General features: G+C 31.3%; 3 protein-coding genes across 4 annotated transcripts in view; 1 reads left to right on the forward strand and 2 right to left on the reverse strand.

Annotated features, from left to right (window-relative positions):
- LOC108748357 (attractin-like protein 1) overlaps positions 1 to 19,048 on the reverse strand; it is a 31,612-nt gene extending 12,564 nt beyond the window's left edge. Inside the window, exon 1 of one of the 2 annotated variants that reach the window (XM_018486464.1) lies at positions 18,417 to 18,838. In XM_018486464.1, the coding sequence (XP_018341966.1) occupies positions 18,417 to 18,838 (422 nt within the window). Of the gene's footprint in view, positions 1 to 18,416 lie in introns of both variants that reach the window. The other variant, XM_018486465.1, reaches the window with a different exon arrangement.
- Positions 19,049 to 21,420: 2,372 nt separating this feature from the next.
- Positions 21,421 to 22,195, forward strand: LOC108748360 (mitochondrial import inner membrane translocase subunit Tim16). The gene has a single exon (XM_018486473.1). The coding sequence runs from the start codon at positions 21,650 to 21,652 to the stop codon at positions 22,070 to 22,072; it is 423 nt and encodes a 140-aa protein (XP_018341975.1). The 5' UTR covers positions 21,421 to 21,649; the 3' UTR covers positions 22,073 to 22,195.
- Positions 22,196 to 22,387: 192 nt separating this feature from the next.
- On the reverse strand, positions 22,388 to 25,598 carry LOC108748358 (exonuclease 3'-5' domain-containing protein 2). Its single transcript, XM_018486466.1, has 7 exons — positions 25,232 to 25,598; positions 24,412 to 24,553; positions 24,035 to 24,334; positions 23,833 to 23,957; positions 23,313 to 23,725; positions 22,785 to 23,155; positions 22,388 to 22,704 (listed from the first exon to the last, which is right to left on the reverse strand). The coding sequence occupies exons 1-7, from the start codon at positions 25,522 to 25,524 to the stop codon at positions 22,504 to 22,506; spliced, it is 1,845 nt and encodes a 614-aa protein (XP_018341968.1). The 5' UTR covers positions 25,525 to 25,598; the 3' UTR covers positions 22,388 to 22,503.
- Between the last annotated feature and the right edge of the window lie 331 nt (positions 25,599 to 25,929).

Raw genomic sequence — 25,929 nt, forward strand, 5'->3', positions numbered from 1 at the left:
CTACGAGCTGAAAAAGACGAAAAATTTTCTTCTCACTTTGTGGATTTGTAACGTGTCCAAAACGAATTTGAGAAAATTTTCGATTACCTATCGTGAAAGCTTGATACTTTCCCTACAAAATCGTTTTTTTTTAATATTCCTACGACTTTTGATTACTGAGTTATCGCGGATTAAATAAAAGAATTATTTTGACTTTAATTGCTCATAACTCCATTAAAAATTGTCGTATCGTATAATTTAAAACAGAGATTTTTAAAGCTGAAACTTTACTCTATCAAGATATGTTTATATTGTTGGTAAGAAAGTAATTGCGATTTTTACTGATAGATGTCTTCTAAAAGAACGCGATAACTTTTTACTTAATCTACAATAATATTAGTCAAAGAATGAGACAAAATAAGCTAATATACACACTATAAAAAATAAAATGTTAATTTTATCTTAGAGACATATAGTGGCTTTTTGAGACATGTAAAAATGTTAAAATTAACACAAATATGTTAATTATAACATTTTTGCATGTTTCAGAAAGCCCACTATACATCTTTAAGTTAAAATTAACATTTTATTTTTACAGTGTAGGCTAATATCATTTTAACCCTTATGTGGCCAACCAGGTACCCGGGTACCTATGGTCGCACATTTTGTTGAATAACTTTTTTTCTTAAAAATATTGGCTAAAATCGTCTCGGATCCCCATTATTTGACCGATTTCCTATAAAATTATGCATTAGAAAGTTTTTTTTTTATTTATTTTCACAAAAAATTTCGAGTTTCAAAAAAAGTACCTCCCCAGGCCAACCAGGTACCCGGGTACCTCTATACATAAATAATGGATTCGGGTAGTATATTATAAAATAAAAATGATTTTTATACAAAAAGCAGTAAATTATCAATAATAAATAAATTATAATAAATAATATTCATTTATAGTTAATAACTATATAACTAAGGCTATATATAACTAAGGCTACAGCACGTTTTTAGCCATAAATTTGTATAGAGGTACCCGGGTACCTCGGTTGGCCCCGGTACAAGATTTTTTGGTTGGCCACATAAGGGTTAAAAAGATGATATTGACCTATAAACGTCCTGAAATTAACTGTAAAAAACAAAGCAACAAATTTAATTTATAATAAATTTTATGCAATAAAATGACAATATTTTTCTATAGTTTCAATAACTTTTAAATGAGTAAGTCCAAATAAATTTTTGCACGAATATTTTTATTATTATTTGATCAGTAAAGTGTAAAATTTGATTCTTAATTTTATTTCGTCATCAAATTTGCAAATAAGTATCACAAAATGCGATTTCGCATAAAAAAAAAAAAAAAAAAAATTAAATAACTTTTAAATTATATAATGAAAGAACGATGTTTAAATTTTACACCGATATATAGATGTAATAGAACAATTCATAAAATTTTTATATTTTCGGTATTGTCTTTAGATATGACACATACATTTTTAATTCAATTATGATATTCATGTATTATAGATATAAAATTTACATAATTACGAAGAGTTATCTAATATTTACGATAAGAACTGCAAATGGATCGACAAGTGAGAATACTTCAGATTCTTATCGAGTATTACTGATTTAATTATTATCGAAGCGATGCACGATCGTATGAAATTCCGCGTCTTATTAAGAGCGCCTTGTAAGCATCATACCCAGAAATAGTCTCCACTCTCGTGAACGCTGCATCGTATTTCTTTATATGATGGTTAATAAAACAGATGAATCATGTTCGATGTCAAGTTCAATGACCGATTGATTTATTCTTTATTTAATGTTGGACGGATGTTATTAGCAGTACAAATTCGTTTTAAAAGACGTGAGTGAATTCAACGAGTGCGAATGAATTTGTTTCCTTACATCTATATATCAATATTTGCTCTACCTGATATGAAGAAAATTAACTTCAATTTTCAAAATCGCTTCTCAGCTACGTAAAATTTCAAATTATGTAAATCGCGGATAAGTCTCTCTGGTTCTCTACGTGAATATCGATTAGTTTAACGGAAAATGTGATTCTGTCATGATATTGCAAATCAATGAAGAAATTAGTATAGAAAGCATAATGTAATAGAAAGTTATTAATATCAGTGACATCAGTACGATAGCATATCACGATGATATTCCGATGATTCCGATTTAGCAGAAACGTGAAATTTTGAGCACGGATTGCAACTTATGCGGTTGAACCAAATTATGAATGTGTTAGTCAATTATTCATCATTTCCCCGATGAATAATCGATATCGCAAAATCCGGACGCCCCAATCCGAATTAAAATAACGTGAAATGAGAACGATAACCACATTTAATCTTCCAATCTTTCACGGTGGAAAAGAGGCACAGCTAAACGTGGAACGAACTCAAAATAATATGTTGCCACGAGACACACTTTAGATAATTTCTGTGAAAGTCCTCTTGAATATCTACTTACGTAACAATATAGCTAACGGAGGTGTGACGATTGAACAAGACCCAAGAGTAAGATTGAAAGAGAATTAAAAAAAGAGGACAAAAGCAAGAAAAGAAAGTTTGTCTTTAAGGATCTCCTCATTTAAATGAGAGAAGTACTTAGCGTGTACCATAAAATAAAATTATCTTCTTTGTAGAAAAAAAAGCATGCTTAATATGATTTCAATTCCAGACTTCGGAATTGATGAAGGACAGAACAATGTCACAGCCATTAAATTGTATTCATTTACACGTGATGCGCCGGAATGATTTGGAGAATTCTGCAAAGATGTTCGAACAGACAGAAAATTATCTGATAAAGAGTGTCTCTCTTAATAAAATGAAAAAGACAAAAGTCATTGGAAAGTTTAAAACGAAGTGTCGAAAAATGCATATCGTTCTCTTTCTTAGCCACACCTAAAATAATGTGATTTTCGAGTTATATTACCATAAATGAATTAAATAAAGATTACTTTACATTAATCACTAAAAATAAGCTAACTTAACTTCGAATCTATCCGCCAAATAGAATTTATGTTATTCTTAAAGTTTTCAAAGAGATCCGAATACTTTTTACAAGAATGACACATTTTGAGTTATCATTCTTGTAAACAAAAAGGAGAACCTTCTACAAAGAACATTTAAAGTTGAAAGTCAATTTGATCAAAGTGTGATGAAAAAATTGTTTTATTTTGAATTTAGTCATTTTAGCTGATCAAAATAAACATAAACTGTTGGTGATATTTTAAATTACATTATTTTCGATCAATTATTTTGAATTGGTTATAATTTTATATAGGTTATCAAACTCATCACAACTTAAAAAGGATAATTTTTTAAGAGTTGTAAAACGAAATTGATAAAAATGATATTTAATTATATTTCTAAAAATATATATATTTTTTAAATATTATGTTATTTGTCAATAATTTTCTGTTAAGTTAAAAAACAGTTTCTCTCCTTTTCTAAAAAACTTAATTTTTTTAATTATGTCACTTTTAAAATAAGAGAACGATATGATGTGCAGATTGTTATGCTACAATCCTCGTAAGCATTTTAAATTTTATTTGCTTATATATTAATTAATTTTGCAAGCACGAACAAACATTTCGAACATTCTTACAACGATTCGAAATTAAGAAGATATGATATTCGAATGCCTGTAAGGAGAGACACTGTGTAACATAACTGCCTCGGTTCTCTCTCTCTTTGTAATGAGAGAGGTTTCTCTCTCTCTCTCTCTCTCTCTCTCTCTCTCTCCCCTCTCTCTTTCTCTGTAGAACGTAACGAGAGTATACACTCGTTTAAAGAGACTAAAAGAAAAAGCAACAGCTGCAAAGAAGGGTGCAGCTGGAAAGAATAAACCTAACGAGATATTCTCTTACATAATTAGAATTTTTTTTTATTAGCGCAATAATGTTAAGTTTACTGTAAGTGTTGTAACATGATGAAGTGAAGCCATTATTTCGGACTTGATTTCACTACAATCGTTCACTTATCGTGCAATTTCAAAAGTCAATTTCTCATATATATTCACTTTATAGTAAATAACGCTCTATAAAGTAACATTTTTTTGCATATCACATGTTTTAATCATCTTACAGCTATGTTAAAGCAAAAAAATCCTAGCAATTTCAAATAAAAAAACAGGAAATGATAGATAAATCACAACCATTAGTATTTTTAGTGCAGTGTTTTTGATATTTCTACATTTTTTAAGTATTCTAACGCGTGTAACATGAATAAGATGCAAATAGATTTTATAAATGTATAAAAAGATTTTCGAATCTTTTCTAAGAATTGGAACATACTCCAGTAAAAAATTGACGCAGCATTTAAAAATAAGTTGTGATAAATGTTTAAATTCTGATATACATGTACATATAAAATAAAAACATTATTTTAAATTCTGCACAAAACTTCAATTCCGTTTGCGAATACATTCAATTTTACTAGCAGTAGAGTCGCAGAATCATAAAAAAATTAATAGAATTTGTACACGGAGAAAATTTTTCATTTACATTTTACCATAAAATTCGCTATAAATTTTACCATGTTTAGTGATAAACGTGGGACAATTTGGCAAACTATTGTATATAATTATTATAGTAATGATAAGAATTTCTGAAACAAAAATCATTTTATAAATACGTAGTAAAAATTACGAAGCAAATTATAAATTGTCTTAATATACAATATTTATAATGCACTCGTAAAAGCAGTTGGCGCACCAACTTTTGAAAAAATTAACTTGCTATAGCTCATACGATTGCTTATCGTTTGCATATGTATGCACATTTCGTTTGCACACTTCTGGTGAAAAAGTTATTAGGCAAACAATTTTAGGGGGATTAATTTCATGCTAGTCTTCCAATTACGAGCAAACTAGATTTAACTATAGTCTCAATCAATAGATTTTCATTTATATATTCCGCAACAAATCGATTTTTCGTTTGCACACTTTTAGTTAAAAAATTATTAATAATTAAAGTTTCGGAGACGGTTGATTTAAATAGATAGATTCAAATCATAGTTACTATATTCAAAATAGCATGAACTATTAGTTTTTGTTCGCAGATTAAAAAACAAGTCGATCTATCGTTTACATTTAGTTAAAGTAAAATATTTTACATGTTTGTCAGTAATATTTGACATCTATTCTATTTAAAACATTAAAGATTCATAAACTGTTTAACATATTTTAAAATTATTGAAATTTTACTATGTTTTTTAGTAAAATAAATCAAACATATTTTATATTTTATTATAAAAATATTAAAAAATCAAAGAGAATTATATGAAATTTTAAATCTTATATTGTCCCACGAATACTATGATTTTTAGGGTAAACTTCAAGAGAAAATTCTCTTCTTGTATTCTTGTGTGATTTACATTCAATATTCACAAAATTTTCAAAAGCTTAATTAGCAAGTTATTCATTACTTTTATTTTTCCTTTAATTCCCTTAAGTAATTCACTTTAGATAGTAGATTAAGGAGTTGCGCCACATCATCATAAGAAGTTACTTAAATTTTTATGGGAAGATGATATCAACTTGAAATTCTTTTGAGAATATTTCTGCTGTGTCTTTTCATTTTCCACAATAAGTTTTGTAAAATTTTTGTCGTGAAAATCGCGAAGGCGGCACAACCGTGTACCAGATGCCGAGACGTGTAGCAGTTCATAAAAATCGTGAATTCTACCGGTTCTCAATCCGGTTTTTATTAGCAACAGTCTGCTTCGTGGTGCATGTAATTCAGACGCCGAACGAGCAGGCGCCGGATAATAACGTCTCATAAGAACCGCGTGAAAGATTTCCTTGACGCTCACGAATAGACGGATGAGTACCAGAAGAGGATTATTTTTTTTTGAGATTAGAATGTTCATCGTCAGAAATTGAAACTGTAATATTTTTCGTTCGTACAATATCGATCTTTCTCTGGTTTTTTTTTTTGCAATTCTTTTCCGCAAATAAATAGAACGCGATGATCGGTGTAACGTTCCTTTTCGCATATCCATCGAAAATCGAATTCGTCACGCGCGTGGTCAGATTTCGACTTCAATTCTCACTTTGACATTCGCAGCGAGCTGGTTCATGTCGCGTTGCAATCCGTGAGTAAAACAAACGCGATGTATAAAATCGAGAATTCTATGCAAAAATGCTCCTTCCCGAAAAGTAATAAAAGTTGCTCCGCGTAAGCGAAATGTGTGTTTATTGAATTGTGGCGTACATTACGAGGCGATGATATTGAAGTATTTCCCAGCAATGTGAACAACAATATACAACAAACACGTTGTGGTTTTCATTACTGAAAAGCAAATTCCGAACGACGGTAATCATTTTGATATGATAATGTTAATATTTCATTTGTAGTGAATTTCAATTACATACTGCACTCAAAGGTTTCAACATACTCTCCATTTATAGAAATTTCACAAAATACGTAAAAAACAAAAAATACAGTTTGTATGCATAACGTTTTTAATTTATTATTATATTTTCACTGAAATTAGGAAAAAAGAACTTTTTTCTCAGATTTTTTATTTCTCTAAGCTTAATCTCTTTGATTTCAATAATGGATGCCAAATTCTTGGCATTATCGACAAATTCTTTAAGTGTTTTAATCAAAGACTTATATTTAATCTAGCGCTTATAATTTCTGCGAAAATATACATTGTTTCCATTTTCTCTTGTTGTAAATCATCCAAGCATTTATTATCGGTATCTAGAAAATTTGTAATTTATATTTCATTCAAACAACATATCATAATATTTGTCTATTTAAGTTTATTTTAATTTCTTTATTATTATTTTTTGATAATTTGTAACTCTATTGACTACTTCTATGGCCGAAAATAAGAATATATCATGTTATATTTTATAAATTTTCTATTTCATAAATCCATCTTACAAATGAAAAAATAGATATTGTTAGCAAAAACAGACGTGCTGAAACTTTTGAGCGATAGTGTATGTAAATTAGTTACGATTGAAATTTATGTCGATTATATATTGCTAGGTCGATATATCAAAGAATTTAATTCCTAATCATTTATAGCAAGAAGAAATACGGCAATATTGACATCGCAATCATATTGTTGACGAACAAATTCGAAACAGCAGTAATTATTTTAATAAAGTTAACATTCCATTTTCGTAATTTTAATTGTACATATATGTAGTTTACAATTATATTATATGTATATGTTAGTCTATTTTATAATTTTTATATTTCCACTTCTAATATTATAATTACATATGTAACTTGAATATATTACCTTGGATATGAATTATGCTATTATTCTTCTTACAGTAAGTATCAAAAGCAAGTGTCATTTTCTTTCGAAATTCTTTCTTTTTACTTAAAAAGGCGGTATACATTTTTAGTGCGTCAGGTAAATTTGAAAAATAATCTCATACGATATTCATGAACTAATCCCGTCCTTTTTATTTTTTTCATAAATATTTTATCAGGATTTGTACAAGATGGGAGCCAGAAATCAACGCGAAAAGTGACGTCTTTTGAAGGATCTCGTCCACTTGCATTCGAATGAGAAGAAAAAAGGAATAATCTGTCATTTAAACTGGAATACTCAGATTAACTGCGAGTCGGTTCGTTGTACGAATAAATGTAACAGACTCGTCGATAAACGTATTGACATACGCTTCAAATGCATCAATAAATCCATTGAAATGCAACTACACATAACTTTTCCGCGCAGATGTACGAGAAAAAAAAAGGGAATATGAATGACAATGCTCGCGGGGATAATTTAATTTAGCGAACTGCGGCTACGAGAATAACTTGCATTTCTCGATAGAAAAAGAATCGCCATCTATTTTTATGCCAATCCTCGTAAAAAAAGAAATATTTTTGTTTTAGCCAGAAAATTTCCGTTAAAAATGGATGAAAAACAAAAAATATAAAGATAAAAGAATTAGCTGGATGTGTTATGCCAATCTCTTTTCTGATTTTAATTAAAGCCCTTTCTCAAAAATTAAATTGAAGAATAGTAGACAATTTTGTTACGCTTGATTCACAAATAATAAATTAAATTAAATGAAGAAACACTTTAAAACTTGAAATGTAGTAAAATGAAGGTTCCTGTTATTTTAATTCGTTCAATTGAGAGAGATGCAGTTCCTAGCAATATCCGGAGAAAACTCGAAAATCTCAACATTCCCTATATAGGGCTCGTTTTGGGACTTGATCGATTTATGTGGACGGACATAAAGATCAGGTGCGACGGATCAGTGGACAAAAAGACTCGCTTCGGGATCAGGAGAGAAGGCTTTATGGCCGAGATGACATTTAGAACGCTTTCCAATTTCGCCGGAGTCTACCTCGTGAAAGACGTAAGTTTCGCCGACATGATTATAACAGCAACGATAAACGTAACCACCTACATCCAATGGACTGTAGCTTTAGATTTTTAAAGATTTAATACGCGTATATACTTTATAAATTTCATAAATAAGAGAAATGAAGAAATTTTGATTCTAAAGAATCTACTGTCTAAATATACATATATTGATACACGAAATATATTGATTGCAATTATACTATAATTCTAATCAAGATTATATCTATAAAAAGTTATTTTTTTCATAATAAATCCGAAGAAAATGCATCATGTACTTATGTACTTATATATTATAAAGTATAATTATCTATCTTTAATCCTAACTTGTTTCATCGCATCTATCTAACGCATGAACATAATAAGGAAGATATTTAATATTTTAAAACTTTAGACATAATACAAGGAAATAGCGATAGCGATAACACGATTTCAACCTATCAGAAATCGGATATATCAAAATATACAGTTTCTGATAGATTGAAATAGTGTTATCGCTATCGCTATTCCCTTATATTATATCTAGGGTTTTAAAGTATTAAATATCTTCCTTATGCAGCGTATGTTTATGCGTTAGATAGATGCGATGAAACAAGAATTAAAGATGGATAATTGTACTTTATAATACATATATGATGCACTTTCTTCAAATTTATTGTGAGAAAAGTAACTAATTTCTACAGATATTTACAGATATTCCCTCGCATTGTGTCTAGGGCTTTTTGAGAATATTTTATCTATCAAGATATCTCATGCAATTTATACAGAATGTTAAACAGTTAAAAATAAGCCAACTTCAAATTTATTAAAAGATTTGTTTCTAAAATATCTTTGATAAACTTCAGCATTGTATATATCATTAAATGATAATTGCATATAATCGATAGTATATGTGTACACTGAAAAAAAAATTACTAAATTTTAATATATATTTCTTTGAATAGTACTAATAATAAGTAAACATTTACTTACAGTAAATAGATATTTATTTAATAAAAAATAATAGTAAAATAAAATTAATGATTCTTGTATCAAATAAATGTTTATATTTAATAAATATTTACTTAGAACTATTTTTAAAAAATGTTTATTAAAATTTAGTATTTTTTTAAATGTAGCGTATTAAAAGCCACTATTTCTTTTGAATATTATAACATGGAAAAAGATTTTAAACTTATCAATAAAAAGATAATAATAATTTTTCATTTATTTATAAAAATATAAATTTGATGGTAATATTTTAATAAATTAGTTTTTCAAAACCAATAAAATTTGTCTTCTCAATAAATTTCAAGTAAACTTTAATAAAACAACAATTTAAATTTTAGTTATAAAGAGTTAATATTGAAAGTTGGAAATAGTTTATATGTATAAAACATATATTATAGAAAATCAATTTTATAATATGATATCAGTATTTGTCTCTTATTAAGGATTCATATATGTATTGAATTTAATAAAATTATATAATTAATCAAAAATGATCAACGGTGGAACAATATTTAAATATTAACTTCAATGTCACTCTGTGCTTCAGTATGCAAACGAGCGATGGTTTCATGAATAGTTACATATTATTAAAGAAAAAGATTACATTCGTGTAACGAATCGTACCGAATCATGCATAACAAAACAAGACATGCAAAACTTGATATATCAATTTCTCTTGAAGTATTAATTTTGGAGTAAGACACTTTATAAATAGATGTATAATAGAGAAGTTGAATTTGTCTTTGATTCAATTAAAAGTCTTATATTTTACTCGAAATCAACGTCACCTTATACAATTTTACAACTTTTATTTTAAGTAAAGTTTATAATTTTTATTTTAAGTCTTGTGAATTTAATACTTTCAGAGATACTAATCGTGTTCCAAACTACATGCGTACTATATCTGTACATAAGCCGTTGCACGTGCTTGAACAAGAGCGAAGGTCCGTAGAGAAGATAGCGTATGAGTAGGTAGAGTTATGCATAATGTAACACGTGGTATGAAACAAAACGCCTTCTCCACGATAACAAAATCGATGCACGAGAAATAAGGCAGGAAATTCAGAGAGAGAGAGAGAGAGAGAGAGAGAGAGAGAGAGAGAGAGAGAGAGAGAGAGAGAGAGAATAAGCTACAAAAGTAAGACTGCAAAATTATAATATCTAACGATGAAATTACAAACGAGAGATATTCGTACCATCAACAAATAAATAATTTTGTAATAAAGAAAATTTATAACGAGGTTTCGTTGCATAGTAACAACATTAAATATACAAAACTATTCTTAAATAAATAATAATAATATTGTAATATGTAAAAATGGAAAATAAATTCAATATTAATAATTTAATAAGGAATAGCTACAAACGACATACCTATTAAATATTCATTAATTAATGGTTTTTTAATGAATAATGAAAGATGTATATTATATGATAAAAAAAAGTAAAAGAGGTATAAATGACCTAAACACAAAGAAATGCGCTTTTACAAATTTTCAACTTATACTTAATATCCTAATAAAATTCGCTAGTAATATTTGCATTTTCATAAAAATCAAAAATTGTGTTTGTCAAAATTTTATAAATATATAAAAATTTAAATTTAATATCTTTTTCATTGACCACGAAATTTCGATGTTATTTCAAGTAATTAAAAAAAATGAGACAACGTGTCGAAATCAATAAAATCTAAGAGGAAGATTCTATATCTAGCAAGAACACTTAAGTCGGAAGGGTTCTTGCTAAATATAGAATCTTCCTCTTAGATTTGACTAATTCCAAAAATTTAAAACTAGTTTTGATATTCTATGCACATCGCCAGTATTCCATATTTCGGCTGAAAACGTAGCTAAAGTAAGGAAAGTTAAAATCAAGAAGAGAATCGAGAAGAAAATCAAGGGAATTAATGTCGATGATTCAAGTGGGTTGAAATGATTTGGGCCACCGTTCGCACAACATGATTCTAATTAAATTTGCAGCTTAATGCGATATTACTAATGAACAATTTCGCGATATTATCATGTCGGTATAACCACGACATAGTAATTCGGAAACAAGTGAGGTGGAACAGTTTGAGGATTACATGATGTGTATCATGGAAGGTTAATTGTATGTAATAGAGATAGGAAGTTCGTTTACTAACAACATTTGTCAACGATAAATAACATCGAGTGTTTATTGTTCTTATCGATTTCATATTCTTTCCACATCGTAACGTTAAGAAAGAATTACAGAATCGACAGCATTGTAAATATAAAATTTGTTTTTTATTGTCGCACTGATGGATTTGCTAGAACTTTTCTTCTTATTTTCGCTATTATGTATAAAACATAATAGGATAAAGCAAGATAATTTGGATAAGTTAACAGAAATCTTAAAATTTTATAAAAGATTGAGATCGCATAATGTATTTAATCAAATATATAAAATATATATTTCATATATTTGATTGAATACACTATGACCTCAATATTTCATATAATTTAAAAATTTCTATTAGCCTATCCAAATTACCCCATTTTATCCTACCTATTGTTAAGTAAAATGAGTATACACTAATTTAATTATAAAAAACAAACCTATATATACTGTTAAATTTATAATGTCAATTATACCCAATTTGAGTTATTTAATCATTCTACAGGTCTCCGCTATTTCTACTCAACGTATCAATTTATCTAAAATAATAGAGCTAAACAATTTAACTGAAAAAGTATTAAATTTGGTTCAAATTTAGTTTATTTATTAAATGCATACGTTAATATGGACATTATTTTTTTTTTAAACTAACCAATTCAATCACAGAAATGGATTTATTTATATTTTGATACACATGGAAATTAAAAATAACAAAATAATATTTAGCTCAGGAAATTGGATTATCATTGCTCCTTTAACATCTGACAGTGTAGACTTGTCGGAAGAATTTTTGAAAGACGATCCTAAAATTCTTTTTTAAATTATCAAATGAGATGGAATTACTCGAACGATATTGATTCAAAGATAATGCGCAATAATTATCTTAATAGCTTCTAAGTCATTGGCGCGATACTGTGAAACGAACGCCGCTTGTGTATTCATCGCACCGAAAGGAAATCAAATTAAGTGTAATCACCGAATATAATTTACAGCCTGTACGATGGAATTGTAAAGGTTGAAGCGTGACGGAAAATCACTGAGTAATCATTATCACGTGTAGATTTTATCAGTTAATTAATCCGCAAATAGTTGAGCACTGTGAGTTTCGATTAAATAAAAAAAATCTGGTTTTTCTCAAAGCAATTACAAACATTTTCTTTATAAATCATTACATCTATCATTATGTGTATAATCCTATCATTAGAATGTATTATAAATATAAAATCCCAAACCATTCAGGCTTTGTTTGCATATTCGTTAATCGATTTGTAGTTGATAATTGGCAGAAAAATGGGTATTTGACGTTACATGTTAATTATTAATATAATACATTCGTCATTGATAATTCGTCATTAACAATTCGTTCGTTTTATTCGAAGCGGAACTGCTTTTCTCAACGTGGTATGAGTAACGAATTAAATTTAATACCACACGTTTGGAAAATTGCACATTTATTGCAAATATTGTATAAATTGCATATGTACTTATTCTGTCAAATTAAATCGTCTGCAAAATGAGTGAGTTTTATTGGAAATTAATTGATAGGATCAATATTGTCACGAATTTATATTTTCCAAACTTTTCCATTGAAAAAAAAAATCAAAGGGAAAAACATTCCAATTATAACTTTTTAAAGTACATCTTAATGTACAGACTGACAAAAAAGTTTGTAATAAAATTTTGTGTTTATCAAATCATTATCCAGATATGTTATTATTACTTTAACATTAAAATAACGTTAATAACGTTAGACTTGCTACTTGTATTAAAAGGAAATAAAATCTAAAGTTAGTTACATCTTATTCAATATAAAAAAACTCTACACTAACAAATTTTCATCGGTTGGTGACTGAAGATCACTTTATTGGTTGCCTGAAAACAAAAAATTTTTTTGAGATCTTTTTTATCAATTTTTACATAATGTAAGATCAAGTGAACATATTTCAAGGATGCGCAGTCGTTTAAAATAGCAATATTTGTGATCAATCAGAAATCGACTTCAATTGTTTACGCCAATATAAAGTCGCTATTAAAAATTTGCTACTATTAAGAAATATAATAACAGCCAAATTATATTTATGTTATTATACGCAATATTACACCTGATGTTCTTACATCATAATTTCTTAGTTTAATATGACATTTATCAAGTTGTGACATTTTTTTAATATAAAAGCTCCCCTCCCCTCCCCCCACAATCTTGGAGATCTTATAAAATTGGAGACTCCAGACTATACAATAAATTACATAAAGAAACAATGTCGAATTGTTAGAATTAAACTTAGACTATCCTTTAAGAAATCCTTTTAGAAAATTTATGTGTGTGCGCGCGCGCGCGTGGTATCGATGCTAATATGTAGTGATGTCATGTAAATCGTATGTGTATAAGAATTCCATTAAATCAGTGAAATAATGATTTCGTCGGAGTTCAGTTTTCAATTTAAGATTCCTTAAAGCTTATATCAAAGCTAAAATTTTGAATATTAATTATCAGCAATTAGCAATAATTAGTAAATTTTACAGGTCTTATTGATAATAATAATGTTAATAGCATTAATTATTCAACGATCAATTAATTCAATTGTAAGGTGTTATTTCAATTTATGATTATGTATCAAGTCTGACAAACTGAATCGCCGAATAGAGAAATGATAATTCTATATTTATATGTATATTTGTATATTTATATAAATATTACTAAGCACCAAGATCCGCTTTAATCAAAAATGGTAGTCTACTCTTATTTGTATTAATTATTAGTTTTGGTATTTAATAAGATATTAATACTTTAGAGTTTTTTATAAATATATAAATATTATTAATAATTTAATACACATAAAACTTTATAGCTTGTTTGTCGGCCTATATATAATTTCCTTTTGTGCATTTTTAAGCTGCGCTGCATAGTAACAGATATTAACGCTGTTAGTTCATCTAAAATCGTTCACGATTTCAACTAGTCATAAAAATTTTTACGTGCGGCAATATTATAATTACACCGTAACCCGTTATATAAAGCGAAACGGAAGATGACGAGGCTTTGCGATCTATTTCTCACGTTCGCGACGTCTATTAATCATTTTGTCACCAACACCGCGATGCTCCGAACTAGGAATAGCTTTTCAGAGACAGACAGGAAATCTCACGCGAAAATCCGATCGTATTCGCATGTAAATGATTGCACGACTTTTCCGCGACTTACCGAGAATTTTCCCGGTAAATATCACGAAACTCGAAAATCGATATTTACTTAAACTGTCAAACCAGTAAGAGCATCGGAAAATTCGTTTTTTTCGTCTCTAAAGAGAGCTCCTACCACAATTTCCGCGATGAATGTGACAATACATTAAAGTCAAAATCACGATATGTTAACTATATTTATATTAATAATATATTTAAAAAATGATACTTCGAATATTCAATCGCAAATTCAAAATAATTCAAGATGTTTTTGCTACAAATTACACAATTAAAATTTCAGCATTATAAGTCCCATAAGCTATTTGTAACCTTAAAAATCAAAAGATTCATTTTTATTAATTAAATATTATTAAATAATTACGTTATTGTTAAATAATGTAATTAATAATTCATAAACTATTCGTAATTTTAGAAATTGAAAGTATGCGTTGGAGAAGTACGCTGTTGAATCATTCTATCTTTATCATTCATTGGATGTAAATCAGAATAAAATAAAACACATTATCAATAGCTAATAACGTGTTCCCCGAACGTATCCAAAAACTTCTCTTCATTATTCAAGATATTATTAAATAATATTACTAAGATATATATCAAAAAAATCAGATGTCGCGAAACATGTGAGCGTTCATTAAATATTCAAGAGAATTCTGAACGATCGATAGAACGTTCGTGATTCGTCGAATCATCCTCAAATATCAGATAAATATCTAAGAAGGGGCTGGGGAATAATTATGGAATGTACCCACATCATATCTACATATTCTCGACATGTAGTGGAATATTCATTATACATATCCAAGAATATCCAAGAATATATCCGCTGGATATCTCCAATCGTTTCCGAGCACGCTCACGATATGAACAGGCTGTGACGATCGGGTGAAATGTACCTTCGACATTTTCCACGAAGAACTTCGTACGAACATTTGGTGACTCCGAAGAGTGCCATAGTGCGTCGTGTAATGCCGTTTCTACCAATGTAATTTAATTTTAATCTCAGTTCAACTAACTCTTTATCTTTTTCTCGTTCTAAGAATTAGAATTAAAAAAACGAAGAGTTAGTTGAACCGAGATTAAAAAGTTAATCTACGTTGGTAGAAACGGACATAAAAGAGAAACGAGTGATTCTTCCTTCTCGCGCGAGGAAAATCGTCTTGCGTCTTTTCGTGATAATACTGCATTCGCAGAATCATATACGTAATAGGTATAAACTATGCATTCCTTGATTTTAACTCGTTAAAAAGAATTGAGCATACCAGCTCTCTTCAACTCTATTAGTATCTTTCTCTCAACTAGAGAGAAAGAGAGAGAGAGAGAGAGAGAGAGAGAGAGAGAGAAAAGAGAAATGTTTCAAGCTATCTAACTCTTCCTAAAACCGGTAATAACTTTATAGAAATGCAGTTTATTCTTAATACATTTATCGTATTGGAATTCGCTTTTTTAATAGCTAAATACATTCAAATCTTTCGGACGAATCTCTTTGATAGATACATCCAAATCAGACAACCTTTGATAGTTATATTCAAATCGTTCGAAACTTTGATAGATATACATTCGAATCGGACAATCCTCGAGCTATAAGCTCATTTCGCGCACGAGTGGGCGGGATATTTTTGTTCCTCCTCTGTATCGGGTGAATGTTTCGTGACGCTACATAATCGGCATCCTTGACAGAGAGCACTTTCTCCGACGCGTCGACGGCGAGAACTCAAGCCAGCGACGATCGATCGATCAGTCGGTCGGCCGACATGCAAATCTGATCTTAGATCGTCTTCCGGAAGTTGTCCGATTTGCCTTTTGTGATGCTTGATAAAACTACATACCTATCAGACTGATATATAGATTCAATCTCGGCTTAGTTTTCAACTTTTTCTAAAAAAATGAACAAAGATAAAAAATTACACCAAAAAAAAGTTCTACATTGGTATAGAAATAAATATAAGAATTGCGAATTTGAAGATTAAAACCTGACAAATCAATTAATTTCAATTTTAATTCTCTATTATGTTCTAATTTGATAAATTCTAATCTTCAATTCGGTCCTTAATATATAACAGTTTGATGTTCATTGCTAATGTAAATTAATTTTAATCTCGGAGTTCAACTTATTCCTTATCAATTATATCTGTCTCTCTCGTTCTAAGAATTAAAAAGAGATAAGGAATAAATTAAACCGAGATTAAAATTAATCTACATTGATAGGACACGAGGCGAATTAGAATTTGCATATTAAAACTTGACTAATCACAGATAATTTTAATTCTCTATTGTGTTCTGATTTAGTAAATTCTATTCGCAATCCTCAATTCCCAATGCATATAACAGTCTATTGTCTATTTTTACCAATGTAAATTACCTTCAATCACAATTTAAATTATGTACTCAACTTAACTTTTTTTAATTCTAAAAATTAGCATAAGCGTAAATTAAAACAACAATAGAATTACGTTATAATGGTAGAAAGGAATTAAGATTATAAAATTAATTTACGTTGGTAGAAATAGATATCAGACTGTTATATTGGAAGTTGAGGATTGCGAAGTTAAAATTTTTAAGATAATTAAGGATTAGAATTTTACAATCAAGGAGGATAATTTCAATTTCGATATATTTTGTTCTAGTTAAATGAATTTTAATCCCAGTTCTAAGTCTTCAGTGTATATAACAGTCCATTTTTACTAATATAAATTTTTACTAATATAAATTAACCCTTACCATACAAGGTCGGGTCACTAGTGATCGAGCGATTCCTGTTCGTGTAAGTTTCTTTCAATCTTTCGATAATTATAAATTGTGCAACATTTTATTATTTTCCAAAATGAAGTTTCAATATTTATTCTAGAAAATTGAAAGTATGTTGGTGCATTTTTAGAGATTTTTTAAATTATTTTAAATATGATAAAAACAGACGGATATATATAAGGCACCAAATTATATCTTATATTGTAAGGATTAATTTTAATTTCGATTCAAAACTTACGGTTCAAAATTGAAGATTTTTCTAGTTCTAAGAATTAGAAAAACATAAAGAATAAATTAAACCAAGATTAGATTACTCATTGTAACTACACTGGTATCTACATCGGTAGAAAAGAGCCCGATACGGGTTTAGCTCGATGATACCTTCATTCGCTTTCTCCTTGTAACAGCCCAAACAAAACAAAATAATCGTTCAACTAGTCGAATATAGAAATTCGACTGAACGTCAAAGAAGAGCAAGAAAGTGGGCTGAAAAGCTATTGAGCGATGCGACTAACAGGAGCAAGCTTTCGAGGACGCCTCTCTCGAAAAGAGGCGACCGAAAACACGTACGCACGTATGCACGCATCCATGGGCACGCAGGCATTTATTTACGTCGCGCGAGGGGGGTGGATCCCTCCGTTGTCCGCTCACCCGGAACTCGTCGCGATCGAAGCGACCTAGAAAGCGAAGAGATCCCGTTGCACTTGACACGACGTTTAAAATATATACGAGAAACACACAGGCTCGCGAGAGTATCTCCCTCATGTATCTCCGTCTCGAGCATCTGGGAGGCGTTTTCCTCCTAGAGCATGCAGGCCAAACACCCCGTCACACGTTGCTCCGTCTTGCGCTCCAAAAAACGAGACGGCAACGATCGCGCCGCAAGATTGAACCAAAGAAAGTAAGAAAAAAAAATGAGAGAAAAATAAAAGGATTGAGTGAAAGGAATTAAAAAAAGACAGAATCGTAAAGTCCCAGTTTCCTGAATTGACAGGAACGTCTTACCTGACTTTCCCACCGCAAAATTGACAGTGTGCGCCCTGCCAGCCCTCGCGGCATACGCAGATGCCATTTTCGCAGATGCCGTTGACACAGGTGTCGGGGTCGCAGCCCGCGTCCAACGTCGGCGACGACGAAGAGGTGGAGGCGGCGGCACTTACGTGGACCACCCAATAGATGAGCGCCGCCCACAGTAGAAACGATGCCCACGGCACCGTCGCGGTCGCGTTGCCGCCGCTGCCGCCGCTGCCATGGCCACACCGACACCGCCACCGCCGATCGCAATTCTGCTCGCGGTTATGATCGAACCACGCGCCGCCGCCGCCGCCTCCGCCGCCGCCGCCGTCGTCGTCGTCGACGTCGCGACGACGTTTCCGACGGTACTTGGATTTATATAGGAACAAAAACATCTGCACGATCTCTGCCATTTTGATAGGCTTCCATGTCAGGGACAATGGCCGACGGCGACGCGCCGACGAGGGACGCACATACGGGACGACGACGAAGACGAAGGAACTGAAGAGAGAACTGAGACCAGCTTTGCTCTCCTTTGGCTCGTCCCGCTTGCTTGTTCTCGCGCGACCCGACTCGGCTCTCGGCTCGATTCGACTTGATTCGACTCGACTCGCCCAACGGCGAACTCGCGCGACGGCGACTCGCTCTACGCTACTGCTCGCGCGCGCCGCGCACCGCGCACGCTGCTGGCAGCTGGACGCTGGACTCTGGTAACTCCGGAGTGCTGGCACGCACACACATACACATACACACACACACACACTGGCCAACGCCACCAAAAGTGCGAACTTGTGCAATGCAACTCAAGGGGGTGCACGGGGAGTGCACGATCACCACTGTCGCGCCACACTGCAGCTGTACTTACTATCCTACACTTTGACTGCATTCGGTTTGGGTGCTTTCCATTTATGCTCGTTTCTATCAATGTAGTGTAATTTTAATTTTGATTCAACTAACTCTTCATCTTTGTCTAGCTCTAAGAATGAGAGAAAGATGAAGAGTAAGTTGAACTAAGATAATCTATATTGAAAGAAATGAATAAGTTATACAAATCGACACAGTTAAGCATCATTCTATCTTTCTTTATGTTTAATAAGTAATCAAGGTATAGAACGGCACTTGTATCACTAATGGAAAGCACTTTTTAGATGCTCATAGCACTTATCATTATCATTTCTGTCTTTATCGTTTATTAGATAAGGATAGAATGGTATAATAATTTGATAGCGAGCTCTTCGAACGTAGCTATTGTAGAAAATCCATAAAAAAATTGAACAATCGTAATGAGGTGTTATTTTCACATTCGAATGATTGAATGATTCCTTAATTAGAACATTATTACACTTATTGTATTTTGCCTGGTTGTACCAACGTTATTTTGACTTTAAGCGAGACTTAAAAAATTTTTCGTCTGTCTCGTTTTAAAGCCTAAAGAGAGATAGAAGGAGTCTTAAGCTTCGCTTAAAGTTAAAGTAACGTTAGTGCAACTGAGCAGCATACATCATTCCAGCAATATTGCAGCAATATTGCTGCAAGCTTCTGTGCTATATATAGGATAGATTAGGAAAGATATAAAGTACTAAAAGCGTCCAAACTAACCCAAACTAAAGACCTTATAACAGAGCGTGGTGAATAATTTTGTCAAAATAAAAATGAGAAAAAAATGGTGTATATTAATACTGTCTCTTTATGTATATAAATAAAGAAATGCTTGAGAATCAATACATTTTTAAAAACATTAATATATGGTATCGAAATTCCTCCAAAGTGATTATTAAAAATTACTTTTTAAAAAATTATTTTTTAAGTTACAATTTATTTTAACAAGTCATTATTACGTTAATGTAACTTAGTATTATATCTATTGTTTTTTTCTGCTTGGGTATGCTCATCAGTAGCTAATGACTTTTAAACGATAAGAAAACTGTCGATGCGGACGATGATTTGAAAGACGTTGAATCTCGAACAATAAACAAGGAATATTTAATAAATATTTTATTACTTATAAATATCACATATAACATATATAAATTCTAAAATTATCAGTTAAGTTAGTTTCTAATCTTTTTTTTAACAGGTACATTAAATAATAATTCAAATTTTAGAAGTGCAAACACTGCAGAACTTAGTAGTATAGATATTATTTTCCCAGACACCGCTAACACAATTAATATTTAAAAATAAAAAGTTAACATTTTAAAGTTTTTATTTGTTATTCTATCATATTTTAAATAATTTTATTACAATGACGACATCGCTTTGATTAAAATGAAGCTATAAATATAATAGGTATGTATAATTTGGACTTTCACAAATTCTAAAATTAATACTTTTTACTTTTGCTCGCTTTTTACCTATGTTTAAATTTTTTTATTCGTTTTATATTTTTTAAAACTTTCGTAGCACACTTTAAAGATTTTCTACGATACCGATTGAAAAATCCTAATAAGATAAATTAATTAACAAAACAATCGGTTTTGCAAATCGGCATAAATCATGGAATTCGACGAACATAAGCAAAATCGAACGCAGCTAACATATTATGAAGAAAAATAGAAAATAATTATAAGAGAATGACTTTCATAAATTCTAAGTATATAGATATATATGCATGACCATATAATTTTCATCCGCTTCCTTCAATTAGAATTACGTAATAACTAATAACGTACATAACATTAAGTAATTTGTTTATGCAAAGAAACAAAGTTTTGCGAAATCAACTTGGCATTCCACTTTACGCACAATTTATCATTTTATCTTCGTTTAACATTCGGTGAATAACAAGGATAAAATGATATCAAAATGGAACATACGCACTTTTGAATTGAATTCATACAGAAATAATGAAATAAATAGATAACAAAACCGTTAAAATTAATATAGATTTTGTCATAAGAGAGCAAAACTTAAAGAAAAATAAATATATTTAAAACATTCTATATAAATCGCGAAAGCAGAGAGCGTTTTCTATTTCCCTCACTCCACTCGCGATTGTAATAGGCGATCGTAAATTTACGTCATTTATGATTGCCATGTGTAATCGCTAGGTTAGGTTTCTCATGGTAGCCGAGACATCGTGTTGCTGATGCATGGCCAGGGTACAAATTTACGCAGATAAATCCAACTCTGGAACAGTCGGTCAGGCACGAGGGAATAAATAACGCTGGCGTGGCAGCTCGTCTGCACGTCGAGGTGCTGTAAGCGCGTAGTGAGGTTAAGCTATGGCGAAGTATCTGATACAGATCATCGTGATGGGCACGCAGGTCGTCGGCAAAGCTTTTGCGCGCGCTTTACGCCAGGAGATCGCGGCGAGCCAGGAAGCGGCGCGGCGAGCAGGTGGTGGCAGTCAGGGAGCGCAACACGTCGCTGCCAATAGCAGAATCGGTCTTACCCTAGAAGAGGCTCTACGCATCCTGAACGTGGAACGTCCTGACCAGACGGAGTTGGTTGAGCGAAACTACAAATATCTCATGGAGGCTAATGACAAGTTGAAGGGTGGCTCATTCTATCTGCAATCTAAGATTGTCCGTGCCAAGGAGCGCATTGACGAGGAACTAAAAAATCAAAAGGGAACGACGACTCCACCACCACCGACGTCGCAGGAAGCTTCGACGAGCAGTCGAGAAACTTTCAGGCAGCCATGAGATTTGTTCCTAGTCTAAATTTACTTATTCTAATTCTAGACAACTGTACATAATGTCATAATAAACAATAGATTCTGATATTGATTAGCATGGTTTTAAAGTATAGCATGTTGTTTTTTTTTATCCAACATAGAAATTTGTAAATATGTAATATGATCTTGGAAATGTTGATTTTAAAATGTATATTTTGAGCGTGCACAATGAAACTTGAAACTTTTGTGAGAATAAAATGTTAGTTTCTATATTAAGGAATATAATTTGTGGGTTTCATACTATTGCATCATGTTACATGCAGATAAATAAAAGTACAATATAGCCATATATATGTATATATATTCATAGGAGATATATTGATTGATATAACAGTCTTTGTGGAGAGAAGTTCTCGCTCTTATACGAGACTTTTCAGTTCTAATAATCAAATTCTAGCGCTATTGAGTTAATCCGGCCGCCTTTGCATCATCCGCATCAATTCTATTTTGTGCCTGACGTATGATCAACCGTTCTTGATTGTGGCGTACAGACCATAAACTTGGCAGGTACTTTGGTTTCATTGTGAAAAGAAAATGTTCTCTCCACATACGTTCCAACTCGACGAGTCCACTTTCTTGCTTTTGAAAATGTTGTACCACCTGTCGAATAAAATTAAACTGAATAGTACAAAGACTTTACAAATTTGTCTTAATGTTTTAATTTATTATAAAATCAGTACCTTTAAGCCATGTGGTTGATACTTGTTAGGTATCGGTTTCTGGATCAGTGCATTCTTCAGTTGCTCGTTCAGACCGTTAAGCAGATCCGGCGTAATTTTCTGCTGTCCCGTATGTTCTAGTATGTAATTTTCATACTCTTCACGTTGCCGAGGAGGTAACGTGAATTTTTCCCTCAAGGCCTTAACAGCCGAATGCAACTTTCGGCGGTTATGCAAAAAATTGTCTCGTACGTGTGTCATTGGCCCAATTAACGGTGCATCACACATGTCTGCTAACTTTCTTCTGAGTTGCAGATCATGATTATTGCTGATTTCATGACACGAAGGACATAATAATAATACATCATGAGATTGATGTGCCTTCATTACCACTAAAAAGAATGTTTATTTTGATAAGTACACATGTATATGGAGAACAATTATATTCTTATATTTATTAGATTGACATGTTATTCATTAATCAATATAAATATTATATCTATTTTTAATATTATATAAGGGATAAAAAAAAATGATAAAAATGCTTACATGGGAAATACTTTCGATATTCTCGTGGCACAACATTTTTTCTAATAAATTTCTCAGTGCATCCACAGACTACACATTGATTGAGTTTCACCTGTGTATAATATTGTCCAACTTCTCCCAATGCTCGGCCAGATGGCTCAAAATTTAATCTGACTGTATATGGATCTGTCTCCACAAGTTTTCCTAAATTTTTCGTAATATACCATTCTGCTTTCTTGCGATCGCATGTACACAATATATCTCCATCAGGTGCTTGTAAATAACAATTATGATATAATGGTTTAATTCTAGTAGGTATCGCATTTTTACGATCGTTAATAGTGTTTTTATCTACTACTACTGATTTATTCTTAGCATTTAAAACATTATTATTAGTAATACTGTCCGCACTTGGTGATCGCTGACTCTTGAACCTTAAACAGATGTTTATTTATATATACTTCTCTCTCTTTCTCTCTCTCTCTCTCTCTCTCTCTCTCTCTCATATGCATAATTTTATATAATTCATAAATTTTTATACCTCGTATCGACTGTTCTAGCAGGTACACCATGAATCCGCACATTGATATCACTACTCAATATATTATATAAGTAAATTCCTACTCTCTGCCATAACGTATACTTTTCTTTTTCTTTTTGCATTATCTGAAACAAAATTGGATATGAGAAATAATTTATAGTCATAATAATCATGTATAAAAAAGATGTTTAAAAATTCCTACCTTATGATAAACGATAACAGATGCAAGCGCATCACAAGCGGCATATGCAACTTGTTCGTCGGTTAAGGTGCTAGCGTCCCAGTCACCGCACCTGACTTCTATTATTTTGTCCATCTCTATATTAAGATATTCTAAACACATGGCGGCTAAGCTCTTCCGGCTCGGTAGATTAAAATTTTCAGCTAGGGTTCTTAAATCAAGAGTCCCATTAACTCTACATCCATAATCCTTTACAATCTTATGTCCATCTTCAAACGAAGAGATCCCGACTTTAAGGATGTGTTTACTAGCTAACAATTCCTTAACACATAAACATAATTACAAATTCAATATTATGCATAATATTAGTCAATCTTGAACTTTTTGTGAAATGTTACCTTAAGTTTAGGTGGAATGTATCCAATCTTTCCAATGCGAAACAAAGCAACTACTCCATTGTAAGTAGCTAATTGTAACAAAGAGACAGGTCCTTCTTTGACCCATTCGCAATCGAAACCCAGTACACCATCAGACAGATCACTATCAAAGAAACATATACAACAAATTAATTGTTTTAATAAGACATAAATAATGTTATTATTCCTTCTGGAGAGCATGTTTCATCAAACAGATTTGAGAAAAGCAATCAACATAAAAGTAGGACAAGTGTATTATATCATAAAAGGAAATTGAAGAAGAAATTAATCTTATCCCTTGTAATTAATAACAAAATTTATTTTACTAAAGAAAGAAAATTCTCTTTGAGAAAAGCAGTCAACATAAAAATAGAGCAAGTGTAAATTTATATTATAAGAGGAAACTAAAAAAAAAATTCATTTTATTCTTTGTAATTAATAAATAATAATAAAATTTTATTTTACTATAAAAGAAATCTGTTATAAATTAGAAATTAAAATAAATTTTTTTTCGTATAACGATCGCTAATTTTGCCAGCTATTGTTATAGGAAATCCAGATCTTTCTCAGAGAATCCCAAGGACACTTTATACTTATTGCCTTCCAAACACAATAATCTTGGTATTCGGCTCTCCAGAAAAAATGTAAACAATAATTATGAAAACGGTCGTTTCCATCATGTTATGGAAAGTCATGATATAGCAATGTCTGTTATAACGTCTTAGGATATGATTGTGAGAATATTGTTGAGAGATTAGAAAACGCTTAAAATTAGCAATATTAAATTTCGATTTTCACTTACCAACGAATACGCTGTACGGCGTAATCGCATTTTTCCGGAGAGTCGGCCAGAATAATCTTGTCTAATATAAGCTTATTCTCTTTGTTGTCATTATCCTCATTATTATTATTATTATCAGTATCATGGTTATCACGCTTAGCTGTATTATCAGCATCCTTACTGCTATCGCGATTTTTAATATTTTTATACAGATGCTTGACGCTACGAAGTACGTTGTTGCGATACTTCGACGCCAAAAAGACAAGTCCCACGGTCACGCAAACGAGAAACATGTTGTTACGTGCGGGAACCATTAATCAAAGAGGAGAAAAGACGCTTGAAACGCGCAAAAAATTCGATTTAAAAAATCAACGTTATATATACAATTTCTTCGTTATCGATATACATATATAGATATATACACGTGCGTGTGAGTTACACGTTATGTTACAATTCTAAATAAAATGTCAATGCAAAACAATCGCTCGTCGAGCAATTGAATTATAGCACAATTGTAACGATTAAGGCAACTCAGCACATCAATCGATCACAGTGATAAACTCTCTTTCTCTCTCTCTCTCTCTCTCTCTCTCTCTCTCTCTCTCGAAGATTCGTCTCAAAAGCATTAATATTAATATAAAACTGATGCAGCTCGGCGATCGCGCGGAATCATTCAACTAGATAAATCTACGATTATCTGAAATCACGGTCGCCCCTGC

Source organism: Trachymyrmex septentrionalis, unplaced genomic scaffold (assembly GCF_001594115.1).
Source record: "Trachymyrmex septentrionalis isolate Tsep2-gDNA-1 unplaced genomic scaffold, Tsep1.0 scaffold22, whole genome shotgun sequence".
NCBI lineage: Eukaryota > Metazoa > Arthropoda > Insecta > Hymenoptera > Formicidae > Trachymyrmex > Trachymyrmex septentrionalis.

Coding starts and splice junctions, on each gene's coding strand:
- LOC108748360 (XM_018486473.1), top strand. CDS start 21,650: ATGGCGAAGTATCTGATACAGATCATCGTGATGGGCACGCAGGTCGTC.
- LOC108748358 (XM_018486466.1), bottom strand. CDS start 25,524: ATGGTTCCCGCACGTAACAACATGTTTCTCGTTTGCGTGACCGTGGGA. Junction 24,335..24,411: donor ACATTCCACCTAAACTTAAG/GTAACATTTCAC, acceptor TTATGTGTTAAG/GAATTGTTAGCTAGTAAACA. Junction 23,156..23,312: donor ATATCGAAAGTATTTCCCAT/GTAAGCATTTTT, acceptor CATTCTTTTTAG/TGGTAATGAAGGCACATCAA.